Below are 12,072 nucleotides of genomic sequence, written 5' to 3'. Positions count from 1 at the left end.
GTGTGACAACAGTGCAGCTTCCCATCAGATCATTTCACTGGCTTAGTTCTGCTTCAGCTGTTCATTCCAGGCTTTGCTCCCAAGCTTCAAAGCCACTAGTGGCTCAGAGCCCAAGTAGTATATGGACTGCCAAGGCAGCTAGCTGTCCTGGAAAAGTTTAAGACAGCAGGAGCAGAAAAGACTGTGTAGTGAGAGGTTATAAAAACACACGTGTTAGTAGAGGTAAGTGATTAGGGCACAGAGCTAAACAGGCCACTCCATAGTTTTGAAGCAACTAAAAACCTGTACTTCTACCTCTAGGGAAGGAATGAAGACAACCAAAAAAGAGCAGGCTCTGATGAAAGAAAGATTAGTCAAACGTTTTGCCAAGATTTGATGAAGTCAGAAAGCAAAGTAGTTTTGACACAGTACATGCACACTCAGAGTGTTAGACTGCCTGAAGAGCAGACAAACAAAAATTCACTGTATCAAAAGAAGTATTCCCTGAACCGTGCAACAGAAATCCCGTAATGCAGTAGGAATAGGGTGTCTTACTGATGATTCAGTTCTAAGAGGTGTAAATAAAACCAATATTGCCAGAAACTGGACAGGAAAATATTTATCAGAACAGGTCAGTCCAAGCATCAAGTAGCAATGTGATTGGCAGTACAAAATATACATTTGACAAAAAAGGTAAGATTTTTAATTCTTTGTCAGAACACCTTCATGTAATGTTCAAAAGAAGGGATGGCTTTCTATTAAAAACCACACTAACATTTTGACCTGGAAACCTAGAAAGGAAACTTAATTGGAAACTTCAATGAAGCGTGCATCTACTATACCTTTTGATCTTCCCACCACAAAGGGTTTCTGACTATGAGCTAGTGGGGACATTCGGTGTGAATGCACTATGACTAAAGATGCAGAATATTATTCGGCCACAAGGACAGAATTATTCTCATTGACAGGCTCCATTCTTTCCCAAGAGCATCAAATAGACTGACTATCCATTTAAACACATGACAAAGGAAAAAAGAAACTTTTGAGCTCCGCAGTTACCTCCATGTTCAGCAAATTTTGGGTTAGAGAGTATCATCTTGCAGAACTTGAGTCCATTTTTGTACTGTTTTTGTTCATAACATTTCTGGGGAAAAAAAAGGAAGAATTACAATTACCAAAATGCATTTTAAAACAGTACCTTAACACGCTAGTAAAAATGCAGTAGTAATTTCAGTCAGGTAATCAGGTCACTAACAAGCTCTAGATGAATATGACTATTCGCATTACATTGCCTTTTTTCCAGCATTCAGCACAATATCTGCCTTCATTCATACACAGTCGGTGCTTTGCCTCATGGTCTCCACTGAAACTGAACTGCTGGGACCAAGTTGGCTGCTCCTTTTCAGCAGAAATAGGAAAGGCAGATAGTGTGTTAAGAATTTTTGCATTGGAGTATAAAAATGGTGAGCCAAGTTAGATAACTTGACTCCACAGAACTTCTGAGAAGAGTCACTGCCAAAGAAACCGACCTCTCCATTTGACATCCCAGTTCCCCTAGTGGCCTCCACATTAACAACTCGGAGAGAAGACTTTGGTTGTCACTGATGTAGGCTTTGGGGAGAACAAGAGAAACCTTGAAGTAGAATAAACCTGTTACCTGTTGTGGCCTCAAAAGAAATACATACACAGATAATTTACCTGGGCATTAAAAAGGTAAGTAATAGTTGGAATAGTACAGCTAAAAAGCTACTTTTAAATTTGTTTTGGGTACTATTTACCTAATGGTTATATAAATCAACAAATAATGCTGCTCCATTGGGGAAAAGTTAGAAAAAAAAGTACAAGTGAACCTTATTCCCTCTTCTTTGCAACACATTAGCTCGTGCTAATAAGCCAGATAGATTTTAGCCATTTAGACCACTAAAGCTGATCACTTTAAAACAAGCTTACATAAGCCAGTTAAGGCATGCTTGTATCTCTAAGCATGAAAATGATTTATGGTCAGCTAAATATGTTGTTTGTTTGTTGTTTTTTTTTAATTAAAAAAACAGCTTAACTTGGCATCATTCAGTTAATAAGGTGTGATGTCCTGCTCCATTTTAGATGGTTATTTCAAGGAGAAATGATGCAGTTTTGGTTACATACTTTGATCTTTAACTGTCTGTAACAGATCTCTTCCACTCCACCGATCTTCCAGGACAGAGGTAAAAATCTGTATTAAGTAGACGCAGTGTGTGGCGACTCCTTTGCAGCTATAATGCATCATATTGCTTCTCAGGGCACAGACAACACAGAAACATGCCTGTGCTCACTTCTGGGTTATTAGCTACGGTGGCAAAGCACAAGTCCTCCCCCAGCCCATGGGAAAAAGCTTAGCTGCAGACAGCTTTTAGTTACTTGTCTGAAACTCGGGACATTTGTAGTTAACCATGATTAACCGGAAACTAAATCACAGAATAATTTTAGTTGGCAGGAACCTTTGGAGGTCACCTAAATCACCCCACAAGACAAAAAGGGCCAACCTTGACATTAGATCAGGTTGCTCCGCCTGGCTGACTTCTAGCAGGATGGCCAGGGGGTTCCACCATGGGCGAGTAATTATACTGGGGCAATTAACATTTAAACACCAAGAGCAAAAAGGCTTTGAGAATTTTCTTAACTAAGAACTAGGTTCCACATCCTTATCTGAAATAATCCAGGTTGCAGCAAGCCTTGGAGTCCCCTCTCAGGGACTGGGGAATTCTCCCATTGATCTGTTTTTTCCTTTCTCAACATAATATGTTTAGTATCATTTTTGAAGAGCCCTAAGAAAACACCAACAACGCTTTAAGTATGCTTTCTAGGTTTATTCATGTGTTCCTGAAAAAGTAACAGAACAGCAAGCGTTCATCCATGATTCTACAACTCTTACAACACTGAGTAAAACTTCAAATATATCGTAATGCTTGACCAACACACATTTGAGTCAAGGATTCACTTAAGACAGATCAACTGCCTGAAGAAACCCTATCGACTACCCTTGTTCCGATATTTTCTTTTCGAGTTCAGTCTTGGATCTAGAAGAAGAACTGAAGCTAGATAATCCCAGCCTGCTTATGGTATGGGCCATGCTAGTTAGCCAAAAGGTGACTTCCCAGCACTCCCACCCCTAAATAAATATATGTATGTGCATGTGTTTGTAAATAAGTCATCAATCCAGGTCAGGAGACTGATACGTATATGTTTATGCCAGTAAGAGAAAGGACCTTACTCAGCAATGCAGGTTATTAACACTCATCATCAATGTCTACAGAGGTACCGGAACGCTTGCAGACTTAGTCACGTTGACAAGCCCAGGGCTTTGCAGCACCCCAGCACCACGAAGGACTGCTTTTGAACTCCCTCCTCTCGCAGCACGAGTGAAACTCAGTGGGCTCCACCTGCAGCTCGCTTACAGGAGGCAGGACCAGGGGTTGGTGCCGTCTCACTTGGCAGTACAGGTGGGATCCATAGCTGAGAAACCTCGTGTCTCCATGCGGATTCAAGTTCTGTGCTTGTCAGGACAAATATAGCTGTGTTCATCAGGATCTCTCCCATTGAATTAAGTCTTTCGGTACATCAAAAGCTCAAGTTAATATGCTGTGGGTTTGGTTTTTTAACTTGTTTTTAGAAAGAGCCTGATCTGCTGTGCTTAACGCGAGGCTTCCCATCACCCTTCCACAGCCACTATTTCCTGCTAAAAACTAAAGCCAGATCACAAATGTCTACACGCCTGAAACCTCAAAGGGAGGTTCTGGCAAGGCCAAAACACTATCCAGAGCTTCTGCTACCAGATGTTTGCCAGAGAAGGTAACATCCTTCCAAGAACATCTCATCCTGGATTATTCTCTTCTTCAACACTAACTCGGAGATATAATCCACTTGCAGGGTTTGACACACAGCTAGACCAGACATCAGTCCACGTGCCTCCAACTATGTACGAGTGCCTCTGACTGCAGGTCAAATGGCACAGCACCCAGGAGGTAACCACAAAAAAAAAAAATCTTGTATTGGGAAAATGACAAAAAAAACAACAGTCTTGTATTGGGAAAACAATCGGTTTTTAACACACTGGAGTTTAATACACAGATCAGCAATTTTACAGCTGAAGAACATCTCGTTCTGCTCCTCAGACATTAGCACATGCTCCTGAGAGCCATCTATCAAAAATAAAACCTCAACTGGATAATCAAAGAGAGACTGCAGTTGCCGTAACTGATTCCCTTCCTTACGCCGTGTCCCGAGGGCCCAAACATCCCGAGGAGATGTGATATTATTTCAGAAGCCATTTTCAAGTGACGACCAAATAAAGGGCAAAATATCACAAAGGATGAATCGTGCCTGACCAGCCTGGTGGCCGTCTGTGATGGAGTGGCTGCATCAGTTGACGAGGGAAGACCGACTGATGTCATCTACCTGGACTTCTGTAAGGCCTTCGACATGGTCCCGCATGACATCCTGGTCTCCAAATTGGAGAGAGATGGATATGATGGTGGACCATTCAGTCGGTAAGGAATTGGCTTGAAGGCTGCACCCAGAGAGGGGTGGCCAATGGCTCCATGTCCAGGTGGAGGCGGGTGACAAGTGGTGTCCCTCTGGGGTCTGTCTTGGGACCGGCGGTGTTTAATATCTTTATCAGTGACACAGACAGTGGGATCGAGTGCGCCCTCAGCAAGTTTCCAGATGACACCAAGCTGAAAGGCGCAGTTGATACACCAGCAGGAAGGGATGCCATCCAGAGGGACCTGGACAAACCTGAGAAGTGGGCCCATGTGAACCCAGTGAGGCTCAACAAGGCCAAGTGCAAGGTGCTGAACCTGGGTTGGGGCAATCCCAGCCATGAGCACAGACTGGGAGAAGAGCTCACTGAGAGCAGCCCTGAGGAGAAGGACTTGGGGTTCTGGTGGACAAAAAGCTGGACAGGAGCCATCAGTGTGTGCCTGCAGCCCAGCAGGCCAACTGCGTCCTGGGCTGCACCAGCAGAGGGGTGGGCAGCAGGGGAGGGAGGGCATTGTGCCCCTCTGCTCTGCCCTCGTGAGGCCCCACCTGGAGTGCTGCGTCCAGGGCTGGGCCCAGCACAAGGAGGGTGTGGGGCTGTGAGAGCGGGGCCAGAGGAGGGCCGTGAGGGTGGTCAGGGGGCTGGAGCACCTCTCCTGTGAAGAAAGGCTGAGAGAGCTGGGGACATTCAGCCTGGAGAAGAGAAGGCTCCGGGGAGACCCCCCTTTTTCAATACTTAAAGGGGGCTTATTATGAAGAGATGGAGAGCAACTTCTTGCTCAGGCAGACAATGACAGGACAAGGGTGAATGGTTTTAAACTAAAAGAGGGGAGATTTAGATGAGATATTAGGAAGAAATTCTTCACTGTGAGGGTGGTGAGGCACTGTCACAGGCTGCCCAGAGAAGCTGTGGCTGCCCCATCCCTGGAGGTGCTCAAGGCCAGGCTGGATGGGGCTTTGGGCAACCTGGCCTGGTGGGAGGTGTCCCTGCCCATGGCAGGGGGTGGAACTGGGTGATCTTTCAGGTTCCTTCCAACCCAAGCCATTCCGTGGTTGTATGATGTGAAAGCGTAGCACCACATTCAAAGAATCAGGACAAGTGTCACATCAAACCAAACAGCAGTGTTAAGCACAGCAACTCTTTAGCCAATATAAATGTTTTAAGTCTGAGGTTGTTTAAGATGGTCTGTGGCTGTAATCAAGCTGCCAGTTTAAGTTCAACCCAAATGAACCAGTCCCCTGGTGAGCATTTTAAGTTTTCTTTAAGCACAGTTTAGCTCTTTGTAAGTAGCTGAATCCGGACAGCCTCACACTTTTAAGAGCACCTTTTAAGTTAATTAGTCTTCCCTAGTACTGATGAAGTGCTCTCCAACAAATCCGTACATCCCACTTGCAAACCCCTTCACAATCTGAAAAAAGTTTCAGCCTTCTTGCCAGGCAGAATCTTCTCTTGTTGCTAAGATTTTGCTACAAAACTCGAGGATTCACTTGAACAACATTTGAATCTTATATACTCAGTGCTTCGATGTCTACATCCCCTACTTTTTAAACAGTACAAGCCTGCTGTGGAACACTGACGGGGGAGGAATGCAGAAGGAAGGAACCCAAGAGCTAAATGTGCAACAGCAGAGGTAAGAGAAAAGGACAAGGCTTGGAGATCAAAACCTATGGAAAGGATGCTGGAGGCCAGTTGCACTGGAAATCTGTCCATGCCACAACGGGAACTGAATTCAGCAACAGAAAACACAAAGTTATCACTGACTGATTCCGAGCAGCATCCTTTGTGGGGAGCTGACAGGTATTTAGTGGCTGCTCAAATTGTCGATACCCATTTCTGACCCAAACCAGGTACAATCAAACGCAGCAACATCAGGTCACTGTCACTACTCTTCGTAACTGACATAACATTTAATACTTGGACCTTTTAAAGTCTTCAGTGTTTTATCGTACCTCTATAAACGTCTTCAGCATCTGACAGGCCATCTAATGCTTCCCACTGCAGTTGATGGAATCACCTAAGCACCTTTCTAGGATTTGGGGCAGAACTCAGCATACACTGCTCCTCTGCTACCAAGTAACTTACTAAGTTATTGACCAGTTTGACAGCAAGGTCTGATGCTACCTTTTTTGGATAATACCCAGCTAAGTTGTGAAAGAGTTCAGCATTTGAGTTGGAAATACTCCTTGTATCATGCAAAGTTTGGCTCCTTTGCAATACTGGCAAGGGAAGAAAGACTATCGTGATATTATTACATTTCAGACGCAGGCTAGGGATCTCTGCAGAAGATTCTGCAGCCAGCAACCCTCCCTCTACACTGATTTCAGTTCACTGCTGTTTGAGAAAACAGAAAATCGAACTGGGGAAAGTGGGGATGCATATGAGGAGGCTTCAACTCATGGAGGCCAAGGTGAGAGTTCATCACAATTCCCGTCCTCACAGCCTCCTACACTCATAGTCCCAGGACAGCCTCCTGTGGCACCAACACTTCTGCCCTCTCCTACTGGTATGCCACATGCAGGGCCATTCCAGCTTTCTGCCAGTAAGATCAGCTAACCCCGAGCTGAAATGAAGAGAGGAGGAAGACAACCTGCATCCAGCACGGTTTGACAGCTGAGATGAGAAGGACGAGGGGCGCAGGTCATCTCTGACCATCACTGGGGCTTGGCAGTGCAGAAGCTGAGTCAGGCCCCAGTGGAACGAGCGGCCAGCATCAGATAGAGCACTAACACCAAGGTACTCATGTCACAGTAATATTTAAGCTTTCACTACCATGATTCTCCTCAAGCAACAGCATTTTGTCCTTAAACCATCTTTTCCCACTTGGAGCTCAGATCTACAGATGGCAAAAAATACAGATTAAAAAATTCACCCTAAATTAAGACCAAGCCAAAGTCAGTGCTGTGCACAAATGTTCAATACAACATGAGTCACTGGGATATCCTTTGCTTCAATAAAAAAAAAAAAGAGCAGAAACAAGAGAACATTCAGTAGGAAGAGCTCTTCTTTAGAGGCACTTCGCATCTGTAACCTCACCACAATTTGAGTTGCTAGAGCTTCTTTAGTTTATGAGCACGGGTATGCCTCTGCAGAACAGGAACCACAACTGCATGCTAGGAATTAGACAAGTGACAGCCCTGCCACACATTTTATACTCGTTTTTCATCCGCACTTTGGGCAGAAGTTCTAAGGAGACCAATCTGCCACATCTCCTGGGGTGAAACCGCAGGGAGGTTAGCAAGAGCCCGGACTGAGCAGGTGCTCCACAAGCTAGGAGAGCTGCCTCTGTGAGCAGGTAAGCAACTGAAACTACCAGCAGTGTCTTGTGGGACCCAATGCACACACAAATTTCAGGCTTTAAAAAATAAAAAGTTGTGTTAAGGACTTGCTCCCCATGAACCTACCCGGTGCCTCAAAACCTCCAGCAGCTCCTACATCTTTGCAGCAAAGAGCTCCACAGCTGAACTACTTTTTTGCTAGGAACTTTGTGTTTGGCAACTGCTACTTTGTAGCTGCCATTTCTACCAAAATGTGAACCAGACAGAAGAGCCTGAAAAGAGGTAAGGCTCTGCTTTAATACCTGCTTCCTTCGGAGGAGGCCAACAGCAGTGTTGAAAACGTAGCCCTCAGCAGTGGGATAACACAATCCACATTCAGTTCAGCCCAGAGCGGAAGGCACAACTCAGGATTCACTGGCTTCCCGCTGCTGGACAAGGAAACTGTTTTTAACAGAACCCGCAAATCCCTAAAAATCTCAGCTCTTAGGGTAAGCCAGCTCACAGCCAGTACTATGTCCACGTTAAATTAGGGTTTCCAAGTGTAACACATTCATCCACACAAGCAGTTTTACCTGCTATGACCCGATTTACTCCTGCGTGCTTTCAGACATCCTTCAGGTTTTCTGCCAGGTGTAGCTCAGTACAACTGATGTCACCGTTCATCAGCTGCTCTGTTCAACGCAGTGAAGAACAGTTAAGGAAGTTGCAGCACAAAACACAGCGGGACTTGACTCTGAATGCTTATTTATCCATACAGGAACCCCTCAAGAAATCCCACTGTGAAGAAACAACCAGCATGGTTCCACAGAAGCCTAGTTTATGAGCCTTATCACGACAGCATTCATAAACTCCTTCGGAAAATTAAAACAGGAATATGCATTTGGGATCCAGGCTTCTCTGATTTATTCCGCCTCGAGTCACTAACGAGCGTGAAGCATGGTTTTCCCTTACAGAAGCCCCACTGACACTTACCAGCAGAGCACCACCCGTCCCCTGCAATCCTATCATCTCAGCAGCCTGCAGTTGACCAGGGATCCTCACCACCACTCTGGAAAGTTAATAGCAAGGGAGCAGCCTTCTTCCTACACTGCCCCCCAGAGCAGCACAAGTGACACCCGCACCACAAACCAAGCATCCCACTCATACCAGAGGGCTTTCACTGGCAGCTCCGTGCTCTCCTCTGTAAAGGAACCAAGGAACCAGCCTCCAGCAGCCACTCCAAGCATCCACTGCTCCACAAGGGGATGACAATGGCCACCTCAGCTATGTTGTCAGCCAATTTAGGAGGCATTAATTAGCATACCATCATAGCCTCCTAATTATTGAATTGAATAGTTTGTGGTAACTCCCCCACATCGCTACTAAGAAACTGACTATTTGCATGTCTATAATCCATTACTACTACACAAACACCAAGAAAATATTTAGAATTTAATGAATAAAAATTTAACACCTACAAACACTTGCATATTTATCTTTTATCATAGAAGGAATGTCCTAAGACCACTGCAGAGTTCAAGGAACAAAAGACAATTCATAGCTGAGCAATTCCTTGGACGCTGGTGCATTAGATAATTTCCAAGATTTGTTCACAAAAAAGGAGAAAGGAAGATGCGTATGGGAATGAACAAAGCAGTAACAAGTTGCTGCTACAAAGTTAAACTTCTTGTGTTTAATTACTTGAAATCAAACAAGTAGGTGGCTAAACTGTTCTTAATAAGAGGGTTAGCCCCATCCTTACAGGATGAGATATTAACAGGCTAGCCCTTCTTCAAAGGAAACATATTTGCAATTAAAGCAGCAAGCCTTATTTCATGCAACAATATGTTGCACTCAATAGGAAATCAAAGGATTACTTAAATGCATGACACTTTCCACAGTTACATGAGGAATGAGACAAACAGCAGGAAATATACTGTCCAACACAGGCGGACACCAATAGTTATTACGGGACACTTACCAGTGTAGGAAGTAAGCCATGAAGGTACCACAACAATCCCTCTGCTTTCCTCTAAACTACTGCTAAGGACCAGTGCCACACACTCCGTCCAGACAGAGCTGATTCAATCTCATAAAGGCAAAACTTAAGCCTAATTTTCAGATTTAGTTTACAATCTGGGTTCTTTAGTTTACAATCTGGTACTAAATTGTGCGTTGGGGTGTGGGACTCGAAGCTGCTTACACTAAAACACTTTGAAAGTAAGCTTAAAACTTGGTTTTAAATAGATGAAACAAAAATTTCCTAAGCTTACTAGAAGTAAACTTCAAATGCACATGACTAAACTGCGATGTTAACAAGAAGTGCTTTTAAGTTACCACACATATGTGTTTATTTTAGATCGCATCTGCCCTATTTACTTTACATGTCACAGGAGCTGAAGACTGATTTTTAAGTGGCAAGAAACACACCAGCACTCCTGTATTAATCCTTCTTTATGGACACCTCTCTCTTCCCATAAAAGGGAGAGCCAGGAAGCTTTTGAGCGTGTTCCCCACGCCGTCTGTGAGGCTGAGAAGCCAGCCTGAGGAGCTTCCAGTCGTGCAGCCCCTCCCTCCCAAGCAATGTCACACCTGTAAGCATGAGTGTGGCTTCCAGCGGACGGAGTCTGAGGAAAAGCCTCTGCAGAAGAGCAGAAGCAAGGCTTAAGAAACCAAGCAGACCTGAAAGTCAGGACAGCAAGAGAAATGAACTCTAGCACTACCTCTTACAGCAACACCAAGAAATTAGAACAATTACCTATATGCTAGAATTTTACCTACGCTGCAATTGCTATTACTTACATAATCACATCAGATCTAGTTTTAAAAGTGAGCTTGTTCAAGTACCATCAAGCACGCTGGCATACAAAGCGATGTGCCTTAAAGACTACTTACTCAGCTTCTCGAGTAGATTTCACACCTTATGCTGAGCTCCGTGAGGCCACGCTAGTTTGGGCAGCTCTTTGTAAGCTGGGTTTGCTCTTATGGGCACCTCGTTCACGTTGTTGATAACCTGTCTCACACGTTACATACACAAAGTGACTGACTCTTAAGTGATTATCAGGCTCTCCAGATGAGTTTCCCATTTCATAACTGATAATTCTCTGTAGTGTTTGTAAAATTAGTCTTAATGTATGACTACAGTTACCTCTAATCTGTTCCAAGTGGTTAAATTGCAACACGTTTGTATGGTCTTATTATACAGCCTCCCACAACAACAATATATAAATCTTTTTGATTTCTAAGATGTCCACAGCAGCCCTAGCAATTTCAAGAACTCTAGCAGTGCTGAAGTAGGCAAAAGCTACTTCAATTAGAGAAGAGCATTTAGCACTGAAAGCTGTAGTATAACTATACTAAAATAGTCTGGAATGTGTCAAGCAACCAAAAGGTTCAACTTCGATTACATAGGCATTACTACTCCAGGATGAGAACACTGAGAAAAAGTCAAAGCTACCTACAAAAAACAGTAAGAAATCAAGTTTCAAGAAGTATCAATATATGAATTGATAACCTAACAAGTGAAAGTTCATGATTTCCTTGCCTGAGAACCCATGTTTTGTTTGCTGTTTAATACACGAAAAAACAAGTTACCAAAGAGCTTTTTTGTATTTTATTTTAAAAAGTTTAGAAGTGTCTGCTACTGTGAACTTGTTTGCTACTAGTAAGAATAATCACTTAACTGTTCTAATATTAGTCATTTATTTTTAGCAGAGAGGAGTGCTAGAATGACTTACTAAGATGCATACCATAAGCATGCAGTAAGCAACAAATCACCATTAAGAACCATTAAGTCTTTTTAAAAAATCACATACTACCCCCCAAAGCAGGGGAAAAAAACCAGCTAGGAAATACCTGCCGAAAGGCGCTGGCTGCACACAGAGGCTTACACACGCTGTTTGCTTCGAGCCCAGCTTCCTGGGGATAAAGCGTTCGCCTCTTACCTGCGAAATTATTGAAACTAGCCTAACAAATTGTGCTATAGCCCAAGAAATTTGTGGCTGCCAGCAGGTTACTACTGTTGTGCACAGATTTCTGCCTGCAGACAGGCCAAGTGGCACTAAATCCCCAACTTTGTCGAGGCTGGAAGCCTCTCGCTACCACACCGAAAAGCTCACGAGCAACGGATCGGGCTTCTTGCTCCCCTCTTCCACAAGGCGTGAGAGAACACAGAGTAACTGGGGAGAAAGTTAGGGTTAAAACGAGTTATTTCTTTAGGGTTGCCTCCTGAAGACCGAGCGTCCTCTGCACCACCGAGCCCCGAGGCGCTGGAGCAGCCTGCGCTAAGCACCGCGCGTAAAAGTTCGGGCTCCTCCAAAGGAC

General features: G+C 44.2%; 1 protein-coding gene across 7 annotated transcripts in view; it reads right to left on the bottom strand.

Moving 5' to 3' along the window:
• The window catches only part of NAA16 (N-alpha-acetyltransferase 16, NatA auxiliary subunit), a 65,215-nt gene that overhangs the window by 52,696 nt on the left and 447 nt on the right, over positions 1-12,072 (bottom strand). For 4 of the 7 annotated variants that reach the window (XR_014577815.1, XR_014577816.1, XM_083819447.1 and 1 more), the window contains exon 2: positions 1,039-1,123. Coding sequence is in view for 5 of the 7 variants with exons in the window: in XM_083819447.1 (XP_083675573.1) it covers positions 1,039-1,123 (85 nt within the window). In the remaining 2 variants the exon portion in view is untranslated. Of the gene's footprint in view, positions 1-1,038; positions 1,124-8,072; positions 8,199-8,342; positions 8,474-12,072 lie in introns of those variants that run through there. The other 3 variants (XM_083819450.1, XM_083819451.1, XM_083819449.1) reach the window with 3 other exon arrangements.

Source organism: Anser anser (genome assembly GCF_964211835.1).
Source record: "Anser anser genome assembly, chromosome: 1".
Classification (NCBI taxonomy): domain Eukaryota; kingdom Metazoa; phylum Chordata; class Aves; order Anseriformes; family Anatidae; genus Anser; species Anser anser.
Note: the sequence above shows the minus strand (reverse complement) of the source record. Positions and strands in the feature narration are given on the sequence as shown.